Raw genomic sequence first — 22,526 nt, 5'->3', positions numbered from 1 at the left:
ACGCTTGTTTGTAAACGTGTTAAAATGTTTAACTGATTAGATAACACACTTTACTATCTAGCCGTTTCTAACGTGAACTAACCACAGACAGTTGCCTCATTCATGTACAAACGGCACTGGTCTCTGCAGAATGAATACACGGAAAACCTAATTCTAATGTGGCGTTAATTTTGGCGAAAAATTTAAATTAAAATTGTTCTGGCATGGCGGTGGTTCCAGTTGGCCTGCCGGTCCGCCAGGCTTGTACAATTATAGGGGAAACACTGGGCATCATTATCTCGTCAACGATAAATGACAATCACTTTGATAGATCCATGCTTTCTTTAAGGTGATGCCCACTCCTGCCGGCTATGTTTTGTTCCCCTTCATTTAAGAGCTATACTCCGCCCTCGCCGGTCGTTCTCACTTCTTGCCAGATTGATAGCACACCCATTTAAACAAAAAAGTTAGTAAGTTATTATTAAAGTTATTATGATAAAAGTTACCTACTGTACCATAACAAACAGGCATGTGGAGTATCAGACACAGACAAGAAACATGCAACGCATGTTACATACACAAAATACCTACACACTGTTCAGCTTTTGGATACAACTGCCTGAACCGCATGAAGTGACCAACCTGAGCCACACCAACCACAAGATATGTCATTCATTTGGACTTACTTGCAACAGTCCGTTTCTTGAGGGAAGAATCCCTTTATCCAAGCTAGGTTCTGAGAGAATCAACATTTTCTATACAATGTTTAATGAATTTCATATGTGAGATGGAAATGAAGGCAAATGAGTGAGCGCAAGATAATGAAATTGACAGGCACAAAAAGACAGTGTCTTTCACACACAAACGCACAGTACACACCTGGTCAGGTTGGACGGTGCAGAAGGATTCCTCAGAGTCAGAGGACAGGGAAAGCGAGTGGACTTTGGTCAGACGTGACTGTATGTCAAGCTAAACACACATGCATGGACATGCACACATATACAGGAACAGACCAGCCATGCAAGACACATGAAGTGGAAACACAGAAGATCAAACATAAATGTTAGAATGACCCGCATACTCAAGGGAACTCACACAGCATGTAGAGTTTCTTCAATGTGTCTCTGTTGTCCAACAGGGCCAGAGGGCAAAACTGCATCTATGGTATTGTCTACAACTATTGCATTTAAATAGCTCAATTAGGGGCTTTTTTTCTGCGCTAGTACTGACTTTCTGATTTTTAGTAGGTAAACTTAGTTCGCCACCAACTGTTAATTAGGTCTTTTTAGGGGGCACTCCAGTATTTCACTTCCATAAAGTTGGGTGTGCACGATTTAAAATGGTCAGATATTACGCAGCAGAGCTGCAGATATGTTGACCTTTAAGTCGCTTATATGGTTCATGCTCAGAAAACACTGGATGCATACACGTCCGCACTTCCCATAATGCAACTCAATGGTGTGTTTTTTGTTTTTTTTCCATTCAAACCTCCTGCTAAACAAGTCTTTTAAACTACACCCCCCCAAAGTTCTGTGCAAGCTTGCAATTTAAGCTGAGATAACCAAAAGGACATCAGAGGCCCGTTCCAGAAAGCAGGTTTAGTGAAAACTCTGAGTTGGTTAACCCTGAGATGAGGGAAACTCTGGGTTTTCCGTTTCAGAAAGAGAGGTAATTTAACCTCAGAGTCAGTTACTATGGTTACGGAGTCTGTGAACCTAACCTGGTCGGGAGCAGGTTTTCTTCAAGAAACCTCAAGAGAAACGGGGAAAAAAACTTGAGTTTCTCTTTCATTTCCTCATTCATTCAGTCTGTATCAGGCACATTTTAATGCAGTTTGTTATCTGCATGAATAAAAAAACGTATTGTTTATGTAATGATTCCGTTGGTGAAAAAGCTGTATTAATTCACAGAGTTTACGTCGGTAATGAGTCCCGACTATAGATGTATTTTCATTTATAACCGATTTGAGAGGTATTTTTTAAAATCACAGTCCATTAGATATGTAGATACCTTATCCGTCCTCATATCACTAACATCAACCATCGTGGACAGGCTTTAACATCCCAGCAGATTCTTTGTGTCGCATTACGTTTTTTGCAAATGGCAGTTTTCTTTATTGGTGCGTATGGATCATACTGTAATAGTAAAGCCACTGTATGCATAGTCATCAGAAAAGTGTGACTCTCTCTGAAATGTTTTTTAAACGTTTTTGTAGTGTTCCCTGGACACAGACCAGTGAGAACCATTACAAACAAATGATTAGCCTATACATTATAGTTCTGTTAATGATGATGGTGCTGCAGCCTCAGAATGGGATTAGTATAGTTTACTTTTTCGCCTGCAGGATTGCACCTAAATGAAATTATAGGTGTAATGCAATTCCAGTTTTCACCAGTAATATTTTAAGTTAACTGTGATTAAATATGAAATTAATACACTGTTAATGTGTACACATTGACTCAAGCAGCAATTTTCTCCCACGCCAATTCTCTCTCTTTTGCAGCAGCACCCGCTGTCGTGCTTTTTTTAACGAAATGCATGTTCAAACTCGCTGTTTGTGCGCATGAGTATTTCCGCCGACCCGTTTGTGGTGGTTACCATGGTGAATCGTAGAATCATGGCTCCATTCATACTGCCTTTTTATAGTGGTGCGTAACCCTGAGTGAACCTACTCCAAGTTGATTGAACCAACTCAAATCAGCTGTTCTGGAACCGAAAACTGAGTTTCCCATCTCATGGTAAATCAACTCAGAGATCAGGGTTAGACTCAGTTTGTTAAACCTCCTACTTGAACGGACCCCAGGATAAAATCCTCAAACTTGACAAAACTTCTCTAAAGCCACACTGAAAGTGCCCCTTTCAAAAAAAAAAATCACCCAATCCACAGGTTCCACAGTTGTCATATTAGAGTTATTTATTTCTAATCTCTTCTCAGTACAGGAATTATTAACAATAATTAATCAACTTGATTATAATGAGGATGCTTGTGTTGCTCACAGTGAGAACAGAGTGAAAGCAGCTGCCAGACAACCAACAACAAAATAAAGCCCAAAGTCATGGCAAGAAAATGGTTGAAAATACGCATGCAGCATGAACAGAACCTTGTGCAACACCAAACAAGAAGGGTTACTGAGCGCCATCAGTTTGATAGCAGGAGTTAGCAAGGCCCTTGACTAACAAGATTGCTCAGTTTCAGTGTGACAACAACCATGTTTTTGTGCCTTTGTGTGTGCGGAAATAGGGAGAGAAAGACTTAAGGTGTGTTCCTTCAGGAGACGCATGTAATAACTTGTGCCCGTCCTGCCTAGAAACAGCCCAAACCTGCTTAACAGTTTTACACAGCACCTCACCAACAGACAGTGAGGGCTTGGCCTCCATTGTCTTTTTGCAGACCGATACTAATATTTTGTGCGAATAATTAGCTTTTTAACATGGGAAGAAAAGGTTTGGGACAGTGGGGATGGAGAGAAAAAGAGGGAAAGATACAGTAGTCACAGTATTTGTTATCATCTGATTTCCAGCTTCAGGAAGAACAACGATTTTTGTTTCTATGTAGCCCAGCTATGCTCTGTGTTTATGTGTGTGTTACCTCTGACAGTGTGCTGCAAAGTGTAGCTAGCTGCTCTGAGGCGTTATGCCTCAGTTCCGGGCTGGTCCAGGCCTGCCTCAGTCTCTCTCTCTCCAAGGTCAAAACCTCATAAATGGACTTGAGCGAAGAATGAACTGTAACACAACATACAGAAACTTTATGAATTACAAAGACAAAGTCCAGTTCAAAGTGTATTCAAGACACACTTTGCAGAGTAGTGGGTATTCACTCTAAAATTCATTTTAGATAATGAAATAAAGTACTAATATTTTTTAATTTTTTGACTAAACTATTTTGCTTACATTAATAACTTATAGAATTCACAAATTATTAATAAATGTTTTAAGAAACTATTTCAGAACAATGATCTGACATGATATCAAGCCTGTCTGGAAAATAGACAGGTGTCATTTAACACTAGCCATTACTAGAAATTCACAGAAATACAGCAGTTGGGTGGGAGGGCTGTACCCCTGTGTGAAGTAGTGCAGATGTCCTGTTGAAGCTTCTTGGCCTCAGGTGAAGTGACCTGAGGGTTGGACAGCTGAGAGTAGACATATTCAGGGACAGACTTCACAGACGTCCCCGAACCAGTGTTGCCGTTGGAACTCAGGTGGCTGGAAGTGAACTGGAGAAAACAAGATAGAAAAGAGGAGGAATGGTATAATATCAAACTAAAGGATTCAACTTGTTGATGCAATTATTTTATATATTTTTAAATGATTTGCATCACTGCATACAAAGCTAAAGTCAGTCCTACCATTCCCGCTTCAACGCGGGACAAAGTCCTGGAATGACCAAACCCTTTCACTGTCTTCTTCTTAGGTTTCTCCAGAGAGAGATTCTAAAACAGAGGCCAACAGGGACAGACAGACAGTTATCTGTTAATCCTATACTTCAAATATTTTCCACGACTTAGTAAAAATAAAGAATATCTCATCCGCCTTTGATGCATCCCCTGGGTGTCACATTAACTTATTCAAATCAACATTATGTCAGTTGATTCATAAAAAGCTATACAACTAATTAGCTTGCATTAAACATAACACAAACTATCTCAGGCCACTGGTATTTGTCCAGTGAAATACGATTTAAAGAGTCACACAAATTCAGTTGTTACCGGATGTGGGAGTATTCACCTGCATGTTGATTCGCATCTCCAGGTCTGTGTTAGTGATTGGCAGCCCACCTTCCAGCCAATGTAGTCGCTGGATGAGCTGAGCCAGTTCTGTCAGCTCAGCCTGACAGCGAGCCAGGTCTGACAAACATAGGGTCAAAGGTCACAGTTTAGTGATTTTAAAGAAAAAAAAGGTTTTGCATCTGTTCCAATCAAGACCGTAAAAAAAAAAAAAAAAAAAAATCAAGACAACACGTGTTTATGTTTATCTAACAATATATGTATGGAGTCGCTATTAAATATGATGAAATATGAACCAAGGCTTCACTCTGTAGCTCAAGTTTACAGACGCTTCGCACCATTGGAGGTTGCATCGATGTTCTGGGTCTGCTGCAGCCACGCGGACACCTTGCTGGTCACCCCTGGGTTAGGGGCGACAGCAGGAGCGGGGCTTCCCATCTCTGGATTGTACAATGTTGCTGAGCTGGCATAGTAAGTAGGCTGGACAACCAAACATATCACAGTTAAAGTCCAATTAAAACCAATGACAGAAAAATGACACTCAATTTCTTTTGCTTTGCTTATAAACAAGAAACCATTCTCAAATGCTGCAATTGTTTGTCAATTACACAATCGATTAATTCATCAGTTACGATTTTGACAATGGATTAAAAATACTAAACATTTGCTGGTCACAGATTCTCAAATGCGAGATTTCACCTGCAAATATCCATTTTATATAGTCTTAAACCTGAGTTTTTGACAGCTGGTCAGAAAAGCATTAATAACTAAATGTGAAGAAAAAAGTAAAAAAAGTAATTTGAGTGATTGATCAATAAGAGTTATTTAAAAGCCTAGCGCTGACCTCTTGTAAATTTGGCACATATCTAAATTTCCCCAAGGGGAAGAATAAAGCATTTATTCACCATTGCTCTGTTTGTCTGGGCGAGAGTGGCCATGGCTGGCAGGGTGCTTGGGCTCAGTGAGAGAGCGTGAAGGACGCCATGATGGACACTCATCGCCTCATTTTTCCTATATACACGATGGGCACAGAGCTTGGTCAACCATATGTAGAAGATGTCATGGCTCTTTGCCTAACAGGGGGGAGAGGAGAGAGAGAGAGAGAGAAAGAGCAACAAGGAGAAATCAATACATACAGGCTAAAGAACATCCAGATGCCTGGTGGTAAACTTCATTTAGACCCTATAGATTTCACCCATAGTAATGCAATCTGCTGCTTAGGAGCATGTTGTCTGTAGGGTTGGGTATCATTTGGATCTTTTCCGATACCAGTGTAAACAGATACCGGTGCCTAAACCGATACTTTAAAAAAAGGAAGCTTAAAAAGAAAGAAAGAAAGAAAGAAAGAAAGAAAGAAGCACAAAATGACAGTTGGCGACATCAAAAAACTGTTTATTGTTAAGGCCATATGGTCAAATTTAAAATGGTTTAGTAGAAATGTAATTACTTATTCCACCAGTAAATTGCTGGTAAACAACGAAAACAACCACTAGATGAGAAATGGGTATTTAACAATAACTTTGAATGCACCACGAGGCTTACCAGTTTCAAGTAAACGCAACATTGTTCCGTCTGTTTTACTGACAACAGCAGGCAGTGGCCATAGTGCAGCTAGTTTGTGTCTTTAACTGCAGAATGTTGTATGCCATGGTGATGGAATCCTCTACATGAAATACAGTCACACTACATTGTTTAGCGGTTAGTATTTTAACCGTGTTTAAGCCAGTTACTAGCTAACGGTAGGCTAACTTAAACATTACTTACGGTCAAGTCTAACGTTAGCGTTGACTAGCTTCACATGCAGCGATGTTTCTGTTGCCTCCAACGTCCGTTTCGGAGTATCAGAGAGCAGCAAAGGCATTTAAGTGGCACCAAAATCCGCGTTGCTATTTGGTTCGGTAGATATCGGTGGTTAAGGTACCAGTGCTGTAATAGCACCGGGTCTAGGTACCCAACTTTAGGCATCTTTAATGACATCTCTCTGAACTATGCTGTGTAGATTACCTTCAGGTGGTAGAGGTTGTCTCCAGCATCCAGGTCTATGCCTTTGGACTTCTTGTTGATGGACATGACAGCCAGGCTGACATCCAAAGAGCCATGGAGCTTTCCTCTCTGAATCTAAAACAAAAAATTAAAATGATATAAATTCAAGCAGAGCCGTTAAGACCACAATCAGAATAGAAGAGTGTGCGACTGTCATCGATCACTGCTTTGTGACAGTGGCAGCTGTATTTTTGTTCATGACTTACATCTTGTTGTGTCTTTGAGTACTTGAGAATCCCTTTCTCTAAAAGGAAGTATCTCTGAAAATCACAGTGAATTGTTAGAAAGAAACAAAGACGATCTAGTAAACACTGGAAGTGCTTGTGCACTGGTTATGGTAAAACAGCTCTGCTTCAGTGTGACTATCATTTTAATCTAAATTAATTTATCTATTCATCTATTTATCTATTAATTTAAAGTATTTACATGATCGGAGTGTCTATTTGCACCCCGGTACGAATAGCCTCGGCCACACAGCTGAGCTATTTACACCCTGTGACGTAACAACAAAAAAACGTTGCTCGCATGCACCGAAATCATGGCGGACATTCATCTTCCATGACTACAGAAACTGGCATATTAGGGAAGTTTTGTCTCTAAAGTTTATAACAATTGAATTTCTAGCGGAAAATGGATACTACAGTTGCGCTTTCTGTCTTCAGTGAAACCATACAACCGTTGGTCTGTTAGTTAGTACCTATGTTTTTGTATACAGTATAGTTACCTAGCAACCGAGGCTTGAAGAAACCAAGTGGTTAACAGTTGTTCAACATTCTGAAATAACTGCTAGCTAAGTAGTTAGAACGCTTACCTTTGGTATGGGAGTTCGGAGTTCGATTCCCCTGTGTGGTGATCTAATTTTTTTAAATTTGGATTGGATAATTTGCATGCAATTGCGCAAGTCAGGACCCGCGAACGATATATTTTTTTTTTTTGCAGGGTGGTAGGGGAAGACTCATGAATATGCCTGCTCTGGTTGGGTTGGATAGGTTTAGGCAAGAGTGGGATTGGTTATGGTTAGGGTAAGAATGTCAGGGCGACAATATTCCAAAAAGGTGTAATACATGAGTAGTATGGATAACTGTGTGTAAATATATGCCAAGGTACTGTAAATGCACAGGGGTGCAAATAGCATACACTTCTAATTGCACCAGGGTGCAAATAGCATACAGTGCTAATTGTACCAGGGGTGCAAATAGCCTCACCCTTACATGATTTACAGCAATCACATTAAAACCTTGGTAAGCAGAAAAGATCAGACGCTGTCCAATGTGCTGTGCTCACCTTGTGCCAGCCATTGAGTGGATACTTCCTCCTCTTCATCAAGTAGCCCTCACAGATCCCAGGGATAGTGAGGTCCAGTGAGGAGCTGGAAGCTGAATACACATCCGCATTCCGTAAATCGTCCATCACCTCCCAGTGACGAGACTGACAGAGTAAAAAACAAAATCAGAAAATACACCAAATTACTTCAACACATAGGAACTCAAATATATTATCAATACATAATATCTGTCTATGTAATGTTAAACAGCATTTTATGCTCTATAGACTGAAGTTACCAAGACATTACATTCAGTTGTGGGTTGTTTACGATTGTGTGAACATGAAAGTTGAACATGAAAGTTGAAATGTTAGAGTTGTTTTCTGTAACATTTCTATTTTAAATGGACATTATTTAACCTTTTATATAGGGAGGGTTATAGGCAGACAGAAAGGAAACCTATATGGTAGCCCATTTTGGCTAAGCAATGAAAACTAAAAAGAAAGTTAAGAATGATAAAAAAAACTCACTATAAGTCAAAAAAGTTAGTTAGTAATTTATGAGCTAGTCATGATTGAGTAGTAGAAGTATCTTTACTTTTGTCATGCCTTTACCAAAAAATTAAAATTGTAGTGTATGGCCTTATGGACATTAACTAGAGAAGAAACAATGTAGAATGATACAATAAAAGAGAGGTTAATACAGCCAGTACGAATTGTAGCATTAACTTAGATTTTTTTTTCCACAAACTAAAAACACCACAGTACAGTCAGATTCTGCACCCTTTGGGTCTCGTTACCTGTTTTGAATATTTGGAGGAGCCGGTGCTGTTGCTCCGTGAGTGGCCAGGTTTAAATGTACTGGCTGGGGATTTGTCAATGCCACTGATCACCGATTGGCTGCTGCTCAGAGGTGGCGGACACACCTGAGGGTCCATTGGTGCAGTGGGATAAGGAAAGCGATGCATGAAGTGAAAGGACCTTCAGGTCAGGTTGTCTCTCATGGCAAAGTACACGGCACTGAGGAAGTCAACAAGAAGTGTCAACAGTACAGTGATAAACCAATCATGAAGACATCAAGAAATTTAAATAAATGTACAGTAATGCAATGAAGTTCAAACACACATGGATTGCAAAATAAGATACACTATTGTATGTTTATTATTATACATAGTAATTTAAAAAAAAACGAAAAAGATGCTGCGTTCATGCCACCTGGGAATAACAGGGACCACCCCCGTGATTACGTTGTTTTTCCGACTGCCAGCTTTCACATAGTCGGGATTGCATGTTCTTCTTCTTCGGTTATATTGGCGTTTGGTGTAACAACTTGTTGCATGACTGCCACCAAAGGTTGGCTGTAGCCTAGAGCATCAGGTGTGTGAAAACACTGAGTCCACAATAACAAAAGATGTGCTGCAGTTTTCTTATACGAGCATAGAAACAGCACATGGACAGGTGTTTGTTTGGGTTATCTGCAGGACAACAAACAGTGGGCCTATTTATAAATAATTTGAAACATGTTATGTCCGTTTCTTGGCAGAGGCATTTGTCCACAATAAACAGTTTGTCATTGAAATATGTTCAGTGAACCAAAGTTGCCTACATCAAACATCAGTTGTCAACAACGCGTCACCAACTTGGAAATGGTTAGCAAAATCTAGTCCGAGTTTCCCACCTCTGATTTCCACAGAAAGGGACGTGAATGACGACATTTTCACTTGGAAAAATGTTTTTACGATGTCCATGAACGCACGGTAATTATCTTACCAGCTCTTCATCATCAAATAAAACATATCTTAATGAATACTACCCAAATGCAAAGGTGTTCATTAATCAAATCTGCCCATAGTTCTAAACCAAGATATTAAAAACTGATGCTCTGTTCCACAATTATTTTATGCTTTTTATTTTAAATCATGAATTTCGAATTCAAGCTACTATTAAAACTACTGATGAGCTGTTCCACGATTATTTAATGCTTTTTTTAAATCCTGGATTTCTACAGCCAATGATAATTTCATCACACTGCACCCCTCCACTGCACTCCAGTGGCTCAAACATTGAGCAAAATTTGATTTGAGTTGGCAGCTTATATGTATTACAATTGAAAAGGGTGCTTATGTAAGTCACTCACTAGCATGGCTCATATGCACGGGTCACAGTTTCCTTACAGATGCACACATTCTCCCATCAAGTTGTTTTCATAGATCAGACACAATGGTTATGAATAGAGATCGTGATTGGCTGTTAATCAGTAAAAATATGCCATCGGGAGATCGACATTGATACTTTCTAGTCATAAATTCAGCATTTTTTTTATTTTGTAAGTTGATTGATGCAGGTAATTTGGAACCAAAGTTCCCAGGCACAAGTTTAACCCGCAAACTACAATTAGCCATATGCCAGTGGCAACATGCACTAAGATTAGCACAACAAGTGGATTGCTGTGTTAGTCAGTCATACTTTGGCAAGCTAAAATGGCAGAGCTGAAATACCTGCCTGTGGGTTCCCGGTCAGACAACAATGGCATGTCGAAGTTGCTTCACAGCCAACATGCTAACGCTCATTTAACTGCATTACCACCACCAACTCCTTATCCCCGCTGCTTTCAAGCAGCTATTAGACAAAAAAATAAATAAAAATAAAGCAAAATGGGACAACAACTACTCAGAAATTTGCATTTAAAATTTCAACACAAATGTATCAGCACTTGAAGAAGCATCACAGAGCCAGCGGAGCATGGCAGTTTTTGTTAAGCTGACAGCGGAGAGTTTCCGCTACTTACATTTAGCGCACTGCCGCTGCAGCCGTTTATGAAAAGTCATCAACTCGTAATTACACGACTCTGCAGAGTAGGGTTGATTACCTTTCGCATAGCATTAGGACACTGAATTTGATGAATTTACTGTTCATGTCAACCATACTACACAATTTGTATTGTAATATCTCTGAATTAGGGGATTGCAGTCAACATTCAACATTGGAAGAAAAATCAATGTACGCCTACAGGAAGTACAATGTCATATACAATAGAGGCTTTTATCTATATCACCCACTTCTACACTGAATATAAATGAATAAGTGAACAACTACAGCAAGTGGTAATACAGATGACAATGTAGCAAATGAAAAGTACATAAAACCATGATGAGGCAATTGAGAGCAACAGTTAAAATCAGGAAAGCCTTGGTGACACAATAAGAAATGAAACACACCTTTGTTGGCCTGATGTCTAACTGGCTGCTCCCCCAATAGTCCAGAGGGAACTCCTTTAACTTTCCCTGTAGCTGCAAGAATTCCCCTCAAAACATATGTTTTAAAGAAAAATCACACCACAAAAAGAAATGTGCCTAGGAACAATCCTTCCGCATCAAAATCCTCTGAAAACCTGTGTTGAGAGCAATGTCACACCTGACTGATGATGTGCTTGTCAGACTGGTGCTATCAAAGCCAGCGGGTATCTGGGCGGGGCTGAAAGCAGAGAAACACTCTCTACCTGACCAAACAGGCCCGTCAGCTCTGTTATTGCATGGATGACAAGAGCTGTAGAAGATTTGTTTTAAGCAAATGTACATTAGAAACATAAAAGCTCTGAATTGCATTCAATAATCAATTCTGCCCTACAAAAGGCAAACAGTAGCAACAACTGTGTGCTTGATTTACAAAGATCAAACAAAAAAGTGGGTTACATTTCATTGAAAGCTAAATCATAGGCTAATTTATATTATAATTGAGCAACAATGAACATTTTTATTTGCAGCAGAAGTATTTTTGTTAGAAAAGGAATAAAAGTCTGGTAAATCTTTGTTTTATTTTATTTTTAGAGATTCTCTTTTTTTAGAGTGTAAAATCCCTCCAGGATTTCGGCCTTTGAGATTGTTGTGCCCCAAAATGCCTTATTTTGCAGCAGCTTTTGTTAAAGATTTTCAATAAAAGTTGCAATGTCTTCTGCATTTGTTGCGACGAAATTGCGGGAGACTTGTTTCAGGGAAAATAAAACTACTCTGGGCCGAGTTTTCCTAGTAGCCTTATCAAAAAGGCCCAGGATGCTGCAAATGCTGGTATAATATGAAAACGGCTGGTGGATTCAAGACAAAGTAATATTTTTTTTTATTCAAATTTGAACATGTCAGTGACTGGTTGTTGTTCACATTGTAAAAAAGTTAATTTCCCATCCTGGCCTGGGACAAATTCATACAGTTTAATAAATTGGCCTTTAACTTATCATTGCACTTACAATAACGAGCGTAGCGGTCCTCAATTTAGGTCATTGTGTAATTACTGTCTCATCTCCGGTTTTTCCTGCATCCATTATAGGTGTGTGTGTGTGTGTGTGTGTGTGTGTGTGTGTGTGTGTGTGTGTGTGTGTGTGTGTGTGTGTGTGTGTGTGTAACTGAGCGGCAGTCCTGCCTTCTGCAGAGAGCGGACAGGATTGAAACAGCAGCAGCTTTTAGAGACTTTCGAGTGAAAACTCGTTACAGCGTACGTTGATGTTAAAATTAGTTTTCTTTCGCTGTACTTTTTGTTATAAAATGTGAGCTGTTCTCCTATCAGGAAACAAGGAAATGAATTTGGCAACGTACGCGTGTTACATCAACTCGTTCTCACTCCCGCTTGGTCCGTGCCTCTCAAGAGTCACAAACCGACACAAAAGTCAGGCATGTGGGACACTGCTTGAAGTTGCATAAAACTCCGGTTATTGGTCAAATTTGCTGTAAAGTTGCAGTGATTGGACAAAATTACAAGTCGCACTGAATTCACAGAGATTGGTTGAACAGTACATGTAGCAGCACTGTTTAGCAGCCAACTGGTCAAGCATCACATTTCTGACTTTCACCATCAACAGAGAATTACCTCTGAAGAAATATTGTGCTTCAATACACGGTTGTTGGCATTTAGCCTTTCAAATACAAAAAAGTTGTTTTATAAAAACAGTTTAACTCTACTGCCTGCAGCACAGAAAAGGCACCACGCACCGGTATATAAAATTTTTAGGGTGATTATATTTTAGGAAACGCAAACCAAAGAATCTGTCTCTTGTTCACCGATTTCAAGTTCAAGACAATTACAGTAGACAGGCATATGACGACGAGAACGTCGTCATATGCCAGCATGTGGCAAATGTTGGCAGGATTTAATGAATGACTTTTTTTTTTTAAATCACCAATTTATCAATTAAACAATTTATTCCTAACTGTTGCAGACTAGGGTTGAGTACCGAAACCTGGTTCCACTACGCAACCAGTAGGAATTGGACCGGATTAGAATGCAAATTTCGGTTCCTCATTTTGGTTCCACTTAATGTCAACTGAAATATTTTCCCTCTGTCGCTCAGACGTAGAAATATCACACTCTCTCTGTAGCCGACCGTTAACTAGCTATCGTAAATGTAGGCTACTTTTAAAATGCCATATTTCCCCTCTGGGCTCACCAAAACGGACATAAAAGCATATTAACCATTCACTGCACATGATCGCTGGTAAACATTACATCTTTGATGTCATTTTTCAAGAATTGGTTTAGGAATCTGATTTGTTTTTAAAAGTACCGGTTCGGCATCGGAATCGGAATCGTAAAAATCCAAATGATACCCAAACCTACTGCAGACTTTTTCAGTTTGAATTTAACAAAATACTGTATTCTATAAATAAAATGTACTGAAAGGAATACAGTTAATGTTACATAAACACAATATAATATTTTGGCTGGTAACAAATGCCTGGCCAGTGGATTTTTTTCATCTACCTGCCAACTTGGCCATAGAGTCAAAGAAATTATTTCGGACACATTACATTATGTATGTGAGCTCCCATGCTCTAATTTTGAACAGAGCCATGCTTGTGAAACATTTGGAATTACTTCCTAGTTGCCAAACCAGTTATTTCTTGGAAGATTTCCTGCTATTTAGAACCAAAGAAGGAGGAGCAGCAGAAAGAGGGCCAAAACATTTACTACATGCTTTGCACTAAACATTGTTGTGCGATTACATCTTGGTTACAGACGGACTGTATAAAACATTCCTAACACAAAGTGTAGTTACATTGTTGATGTACGACTGTATTGAGGGACAATGACATTGGATTTCTTTCCAGAATACTGGTTCCGTTTGTTATGTGAATTGATGATATGTGCACCTTTCAATGCGATGTGAAGTTCCCATAACTAGCCTATACTGATAATCATCAGGCACTGCTAAGATGGCAAAGACACAAGCCACCAGGAGCTAATTTAGCCAGTTAGCACACTCCGGTCTGCCTGCCTCACTTTCGGCACAAGCAGACTTCAAAGCGGGATGATAGCGGACAACACACCCAGGACATGTAGCAATAGCTAGTTACCGTTAGCTCCAGCCGGTGCCCGGTGCTAACAACACTAACAGCAGTTTAATGAAGCATCGGGAAACCGAGAATATCAGACCCAGGCATCCTAGTCACAACATCGGCCATCCATAATGTTAGCTAGCTACAACTCAGTTAGCGCTACCAGTAGTTGTACCGAAAATCTCCTCCCTGCCAAATTTCTACCCCCTTCACGTTTAGTCTTTATAGTTAGCTAGCTAAATTAACCCAACAAAAGGTGGGTTAAGCACCAAAATGAATAGTTATTACAGAAAAGTGAAGGGGGAGATCGGTTAGTTGACTAATCGGTCGTTTTGGTCTTAGTCAACTTAGATTTCTTTAGTCGATTAGTCATGTTTTATGCTTTTTTCATGCTGAATGACTTATTTCCAAGAAATGTACAAGCACATCTCTGGTAAACAAGAATTCAAGTAGTGCTTTTGCATGACTCTTTGCTGAGAAACTCAGATTTATAGATCTGTCGATTAAATCAACTAATCGATTACTCGATACAGTTGAATGAGTGTTAGTCAACTAAGAATTTCTTCTATCGAGCAAAGCCCTAGAAATATGACCGGAAAAATTGTCTTTTATTCAATCGAAAGACACAAAATGAAAAATGAGCACTGTGAAAAGTTTTGCCACAAACTCAAATGTCTTCTCTCCTGTATAACTAACCTCTTCAGCGCTAATAACTGGGGCAACCCTCTCTCCTCCCACACCCGTAACTACAACCTATTAAATCAAATAATTAATTTCTTACACTGCACTATAACATGTATCTTATTCTTTTTTAGCCGGTTTAATTTTCATGACCGTTTTTAATTGCTCTTTAATGTTTTATGTAACACACTTTAAAATTGCCTTGTTGCTAAAAAGGTGCTATAGAAATAAAGTTCCCTTGGTTTGCCCGACAAACTCAGCCTGTCACCAAGGAATATGGACACTTTTGTCTTGTGGCTGTCAGTCACCAGGGCAATAGAGAACACCTGTCTGTCTCGGAAGTGTAACAATAACTGCACTGCGATCTTGCAGTTATATTATATTGCAGTAAACTGTGTCTGCCTGAAGTTTTGAAAAGTGTAACCACACTTGTGTCTGCTTTACCAGTAGGGGTGTGATGAGATCTCGTAATAGATCTCGCGAGATTAAAAACGTGACGAGATTTCTCGTCAAGGTGAAAAGTTGTCTCGTGAGGCGATATGATGTCAGCGTGATGGAGTGTGTAATTACTATTGAAGATCCCCCTGCCACTTTTAAATCATTTGTGTGGCAACATTTTGGTTTTCCTGCGGAAATAATAAATGGCGAAAGAGTGACAGACAAGACGAATGCAATATGTAAACATTGTAAGAAATAAATGCCGTACTACTAACTACTGCGAGCCGCGGGTGCAGTAGTTAGTAGAGAGCTGTGGTGGTGCTGTAAGTGTTTTGCCTTAGTGCTCGTGTTAGCCGTGGTATACGTCATTTTTTTCTTACAATCTTTACATATTGTGTTCGTCTTGTCTGTCACTCTTTCACCGTTTATTTCCGCAGGAAAACCAAAATGTTGCCACACAAATGATTTAAAAGTGGCAGGGGGATCTTCAATAGTAATTCCACGCTCCATCACACTGACATCACATCGCCTCACGAGACAACTTTTCACCTCGACGAGAAATCTCGTCACGTTTTAATCTCGCGAGATCTCGTACAACGAGATCTCGTCACACCCCTACTATTTGCCAGAGATTCATCAATAACCTTTCGCCCACATCCAGGTTAAGAAACAGCTTCTTCCCATACTCTGTCACTTGTGTACAATGCCCCTCCCCTGATCGTCCCCCATCTGATATTGTCATAGCCCAAATATGACACTTATGTCAAGTCATTAACTACAAAAGCAGAAGTACCACATACCTAACTAGTTAACCAGAGAGAGCAGGAGCTGACAAATACCTTGCCTTGAGCAGACAGCAATGCCATCTGTCAGTTGTAGAATTTGGTCTTTGAATGTGGTATCTAAACTCAAACACATTTCCTGTGGCTCACAAAAGGTTTCAAGGTGCTGTCGCAAACAATATCCTCAGCCTTGAATCTATTGATTGGTTGGAAACATTGCCACACAATGGATAAATGTTGTGACTCTGGAACATTCCTGGTTTAAGTCAACTGTGTTTTGCCCGAGCAGCAGCTACCAATGCTGAATGCTAACCAGAAGCTTGAGTAAAAGATCCATGAGTTTGAATTCAGGGTTGTCCTACAAAACATTGAACCAGATTCATGTGAATGTTTTTGCCAGAGACCCTTTGTGCATCCCTGTCACAACGCAGTGCCGTCGTTGAAATTAATAAGGGCTGCATTTTTTCAGGCATTAAAAGCCTCCTTCTGAACAAGGCCCACAAGCTGCTACCTCTAAAAATAGCTGGCTATTTAAAAAAGGACCAAACCAGTGGTTTTACACAATCACCCAGTAAATCCTATGTATGTTCTTACAATTTAAGATTACAGAGAAAGGCAAGAAGAGGAGACACAGCAGCTACCAGATGGCAGCTGCTCTAACAAAAATATTTCTGATGAACGATGAAAGTTGTTTTAGATTTACTTTGTTAATGAAACTTAAAATCATCACAAATTTACCATTGTAACTATGGTGAATCTAAAAACTTTGGGAGTGACATTACACCATGTTCTGTTATTTGTTGCAGCATAAAACTGCAGTGTTATAGAAATCTGATCAGTTGCAGCATTGACAATTTCCAATAAATAGGTGTGTTGGTGTACATGATGTACATTTACAGTATCCCTGCCTATGCCTCCAGGAGCCATCCTCTCAGAACAGAAACAAACAAATTGAGACATTCTACATGACGGTGGGCAAACCAGACCAATATCGGGTTACCCAAGGAGCCATGACATAAGGCAAATGATGGGTCCTGGTACAACCTGACCAAACTAAAGGCCACATTTATAAAAAAATAAATAAATAAAAAATAAAAAAAAAAAAAAACAGATTAAGGGCAGTGCTGTCCCAAACAATTTCTTCTTTCATATTCATTTCTAAGTGATGTCACCTCAGATGGGGCTGCGACCTAAACAGACTGGTTCTCTCTCGCCCTCTTCTATCCTCTTTCACTGCCTCTCTCCTTCCAGGAATGTGCCAGAGCAACATGCACAGGCTGTTTGGCCACATGTGACTGATGAGTTCCCTTTACGTTTGCTACAGTTTTGGGTGAGTTTTTTTTGTAGAATGGAAGGGAACGTCAAGTAGGGCTGGGCGATATATCGATATTAAAAATATATCGATATATTTTTAAATGAGATATGGAATTAGACCATATCGCATATATCGATATAGTTCAAATGTGATCCTTGCTCCCATAGATATATACACAGATGTCGCCTTGAGGTTCTAAACATACGTCAAAACCACCGCCATCTTGGAACAGGGGTCCGAAGCATTCAGATCAACGCTAAAGATGCCGGACTTTTGTACTGCTTAATTATGTTCGATAGAGGAAATGAAAAGAACAAACAGCAATGAATAACATTTAACAGGTGACAATGTGTTTTATGATTATGTATGCCGCCTTCGACCAGCAATCTGAGCTCCGGCGGCAGCGGGAGGCGGAGAGCTCCGTGGCGGTCGCAGCGTCTCTTCCCCGGAAAAACACAGCTTTGCCTCGCTGCTGCGCGCCGGGTCCCCGCTGATCCAGATCGGACCAGCCAAAGACAGAGTGGTGATCGGTAGGATCTTACACGTAGTCCAGGACGACCTGTATGTCGATATCGGCGGAAAGTTCCAATAAGTTTGCCGGCGGCAGGCGGACGGAGAGAAGCTACAGCGGGGCAGCAGAGACCGTCTGCGGCTGCAGGATCTGGAGCTCAGTGCCCGTTAAAATGACATGTAACGCATAAATACATACAGAAATAAATAGTGGAGGAATGAGCCTGGACATTTCAGTCTGTTTTAAACTTCACCTTGAAGCAGAAACTCTTAGTTCAGAAGGGTGAAGTTTCCGTTTGGACTCAGATCTGTGAACCGATCATAGGCTAATAAATATTCTTTGTATTAACACATTAATTAGTTTGTTTTGTAGTCGATAGTTCATCTTTTAGTTTACTTAAGTGGAAGCAGTAACAAGTGGAAGAATGGGACTATAAACCTAGGCTTACAGGCATGAGGCATTACATTTTGAACAAAGTAGGCCTATAGATTATATTAATATCAAAAGCTTAATTGACCTTTGGAACGAATCACAAATATGGAGCTTTGATTTCAAAAAAGGTACTCCTGTTATACAGTATTTAGGTTTACATTTTATTGTTATTTGAACAGCTGAGCATTTAATCATGAACCAGGTGAAGAAACCGGTTTATTATTTATTTGATTTTGCAACTGTCTCTATGAAACTACTTGTGACATGTCATATTTGATTTTGGCTTTGACTGAACATTTGCTCTCACTTTGCGGAAAAAAATATCGGGATATATATCGTATATCGATATTCAGCCAAAATATATCGGGATATGACTTTTGGTCCATATCGCCCAGCCCTAACGTCAAGTGTTAAATGCAGTCAAAACCTGTAGTCTCTGGGCATCCAGATAGCTCAGTTGGTAGAGCGGGGGCCCATATATAGAGATTTTGACGCAGCAGGCCTGGGTTCAACACAGACCTTGGCCCTTTGCTTGCACGTCATTCTCCCTTTCATGTCTTCAGCTGTCCTGTCAAATAAAGGCCTAAAATGCCCCAAAAATATTAAAATAAAACCTGTAGTCTCTTACAGCAACGACAAGCAAAACAACTGGCAATATGAATTCCCAAAGGAGCTGATAATATGCATGTCAACACAGTATAAATGAGATAAAGACAGGAGAACTTTTCTGTCATGAACTTGTTTCGGGGTTTTTGTGACTTTATCTCATAGCCTACACCACACTAGGGATGCAGTGGTGAACCGATTTCACTATTAACCGTGCTTTAAAAAGTCAGTGTTAATTAATCGTAAAGACTCCGCTACACAGAGTGTTATTGCGCATTATGTGTAGCAGTGTGTGCAGTTCTTATTAAACATCCTTGACAACATTCGCGTTTACATACGCACTCACGCACATCACCACAAGTATTGACTGTCAGAGTGATGTACAATGGCTCCCCGTGGTGGGATAAATTAATGCTGCAATTTTTTTACGTTACATAAAGTTAGCAAACACCAGGAAAACACAGAGCAGAACCAGCCCCTGACCTCACAACAGCTGTAGTGGGGAATTTGACCAAAGTTGTTAAGCTTGCTAGCGACTTTGTTTATTAACATTGTTGTTAAGTGTTTGTTAACGTTACCAGTTAGCCAACGTTGGCCTGTTTAACGTTACAGTTAACGAGTCAGGAGCCGACATTTGCATTTACAGTGAGTGCAACGATAACGTTACGTTAAGAGGCAAAATCCGCAACAGCTCAAACATGTCACTGACGTTACCCCTTACCGTTGTCACTGCCCGATGCGAGTCGAGTGCATGCTCAGATTTAAACGGTTAACGGCATATTGGTCTTACCAAAGAATTTCGGAAATTTGTGAAATCCATAAAATAAACGTTTCTCTTTACGTACAATATACAATAACAGAAGATGGTAATTATTTCAAAAACGTTGTAGCTATTATTGCTTGATTGCTAACGTTAGCTCAAAATGCCATTCAAGTGACAGCCTTTGTTGTGTTTAATTGCTAACTTGTAACTAGCAGTCATTTCAAAAACATTTTAGCTATCTAGGATTGTTTGATTGCCAATCATAGACTGTGCGTTAGCTCAAAAAGCCATTAGCATCTTGGAGGCTATTTGTCGCAAAGTGACGCATGCGCGACTCACATCGGCACTCAACTCACATCGGACAGTGACACTGTTACTTCTTTTCAACCCCTATCGGACATAAGGCTGCAAAGAGATCTCTCCATCACAATTATTCCTTGGCAACATGCTGCGCATCTCTGACAGGTGCAGCTTAGAGCTGTAATCGGGCCTTAAAAGTTAGACAGATGAACTCAAAACACTCACACAAGCACTAGTTGTTTTTAATAAGATAAATAGTTACATAATAAGCATGTAGCATAAGTATGCATTAGTATTTTTTTTTTTTTTAAAGAAGCGGTCTCTGCTCTGGGTTGTCTAACTTTTTCACGGAAAAGTGGTAACAGCTCTGTGCAACAGCACGTGCGGACGATGAGTGCGACGCTATGAAAGCAAAACACAAGCGTAGATGACGTTACCCACGCTCACGGACCCTTGCCCTCTCATACACATTGGCCAACTCTGACAGACTCGCTCTCTGCTCCTTTTCAACATAAAATATATACATTTTTTTAAAGTTATCAAAAAACGTGCAGGTTCCACATGTGCAAGTAGTTAAAAAAAATGACTCCGTCTCAAAAATTGGTCGCAGTCTAATGTTTTATTAAGTCAATGACCCCTTAACTGAAAGAGAGTTGGAGCAGGGACCCCCTACTACAGATATTGTATAAAATGAAGTTGCATATTAAACTGAGCCTACAATAACGTTTAGGGTGGCATTTAAGATAGCCTAACAATTGTTGGCATGATTTTATAAATCATGTTTTAATGTTAAACATATGTGGCACAGCGAATCCTTAGGATTAACTGTATCTGTGGATGGCTACCTTAGAGACTACCTTACCTATAGGCCAGAAAGCCTATGATGAGTGGGGATTTATATTTGCTAATAATGTTGGATTTATTTTAGGACTTTTAAAAAAAAAAAAAAAACTTAATGTGAAGGCCCCCTTGCAGTGATGCTGAGGACCCCCTATTGAAGATCTAGCGCCCTGTAGTTGATTACCAGAATTATTATTGATTCATTAGCATGTAGCAGTGTATGGAATGTAAACCCTGCAGTAGCTTCCTGGATCAGATGCCCATATCATCTGACATTGTAACATTATAGATAGGACCATGAATACAGAAAAGCATGTCTCCTTTAAATAAAAATTTGGGCAAATATATAAACATAACTTGTTATTTGTATCTATTCATTATTAGGGTCCGAGCACCGACAGCGGCGAAGGCCCTATTGAAACTGAAGGAATTATTATTCCTCCGTCCGGCAAATGAATCGCCTTTTTGAGGGGCTTAACATACTCAAAAACTCACCAAAATTGGCGGTAACATCAATTCTGCTGAAAATGTACGTATTTTATGGGTTTCGGGAACAGGCGCACAAAAATGGCTCGCAAGCACCCCCCTACAAAATAAAAACAATTGAGCCCCTGCAGTACGTTTAACGTAGACATCACGAAACTTACGACACATATGTCAAGACGTACAAAAAAAACATTGTTTGAGCCATACCATAAACCCAAAAGGAAGTCCGCCATTTTGAATTGAAAGTTCCAAATTAGTGCGATTTTGGCCATTTCCATGTGTCGTACTTTAACGAACTCCTCCTAGAGATTTCATCCAATCAACTTCAAATTTGGTCTGTGCCATCTTAAGACGTTAAAGATGAAAAGTTATTAAAAGAAAAACTTTTCGTCATAGGGCGTGGCCATAGCGGGCCAGCCATTTTGTGCGTTTTGCCAGACACTTCTCGATCTCTGCGCTACTGTGAAAAGAAACAACAAACACCAAGAAATAAAAAACAGTATTGGCTGCGAGAGCATTTCAACAAGAATTAGAGATGCGTTACATGGACGTAGGAAAATTAAGACAGGTTTTCAATTAATTTAGCAAATTTAAGACTGTAAGGCCTTAAATTTTGAAATTTAAGACCCCAGGAAAAACCCTGCGGTACAGACTTGAGAAATACACAACTCACAGCTTTGTAGACAAGCCTTGGATGCTTTAGTGCAATGCTCTTTAAGGCGTATAGCCAACTTATGGAGCTGGAACAGTGACAGTAAGTTTTGGCATTGACAATAAAAAGGTGGCATTGAAAAAGTTCAACTAAAAAATAAAACGGGTATTACATTTTCTTTTGCATTTTGATGTATTTTTTTTCTAACAATCTTCAGATTTTTTTCTCTCCATGTCACTTACACTAACAGTTGACATATGTAAATCACTCCCTCCATGCCCCTCTGGTGAGAGTAAAAGTAAGTTGGCCCCCTGCGGTGACAAAGTTGAAAATTAAAAAATAAAAACTGACAACTATAAATAGATAAGACTTTAAAATAATTTTC

At 39.7% G+C, this 22,526-nt stretch overlaps 1 protein-coding gene across 2 annotated transcripts in view; it reads right to left on the bottom strand.

The window, feature by feature from the left end:
* Window positions 1–22,526, bottom strand: part of LOC114570057 (oxysterol-binding protein-related protein 3) — a 31,051-nt gene that overhangs the window by 7,365 nt on the left and 1,160 nt on the right. The window contains exons 2-12 of one of the 2 annotated variants that reach the window (XM_028600253.1): window positions 8,813–9,032; window positions 8,034–8,177; window positions 6,956–7,009; window positions 6,711–6,824; window positions 5,612–5,779; window positions 5,045–5,186; window positions 4,708–4,826; window positions 4,329–4,412; window positions 4,040–4,196; window positions 3,569–3,702; window positions 859–948 (exon numbers count right to left, since the gene is read on the bottom strand). In XM_028600253.1, coding sequence (XP_028456054.1) covers window positions 859–948; window positions 3,569–3,702; window positions 4,040–4,196; window positions 4,329–4,412; window positions 4,708–4,826; window positions 5,045–5,186; window positions 5,612–5,779; window positions 6,711–6,824; window positions 6,956–7,009; window positions 8,034–8,177; window positions 8,813–8,980 — 1,374 coding nt within the window. In that variant the 5' untranslated portion in view covers window positions 8,981–9,032. The remainder of the gene's footprint in view (window positions 1–858; window positions 949–3,568; window positions 3,703–4,039; window positions 4,197–4,328; window positions 4,413–4,707; window positions 4,827–5,044; window positions 5,187–5,611; window positions 5,780–6,710; window positions 6,825–6,955; window positions 7,010–8,033; window positions 8,178–8,812; window positions 9,033–22,526) is intronic. The other variant, XM_028600254.1, reaches the window with a different exon arrangement.

This window comes from Perca flavescens, chromosome 15 (assembly GCF_004354835.1).
Source record: "Perca flavescens isolate YP-PL-M2 chromosome 15, PFLA_1.0, whole genome shotgun sequence".
Lineage (NCBI taxonomy): Eukaryota > Metazoa > Chordata > Actinopteri > Perciformes > Percidae > Perca > Perca flavescens.
Note: the sequence above shows the minus strand (reverse complement) of the source record. Positions and strands in the feature narration are given on the sequence as shown.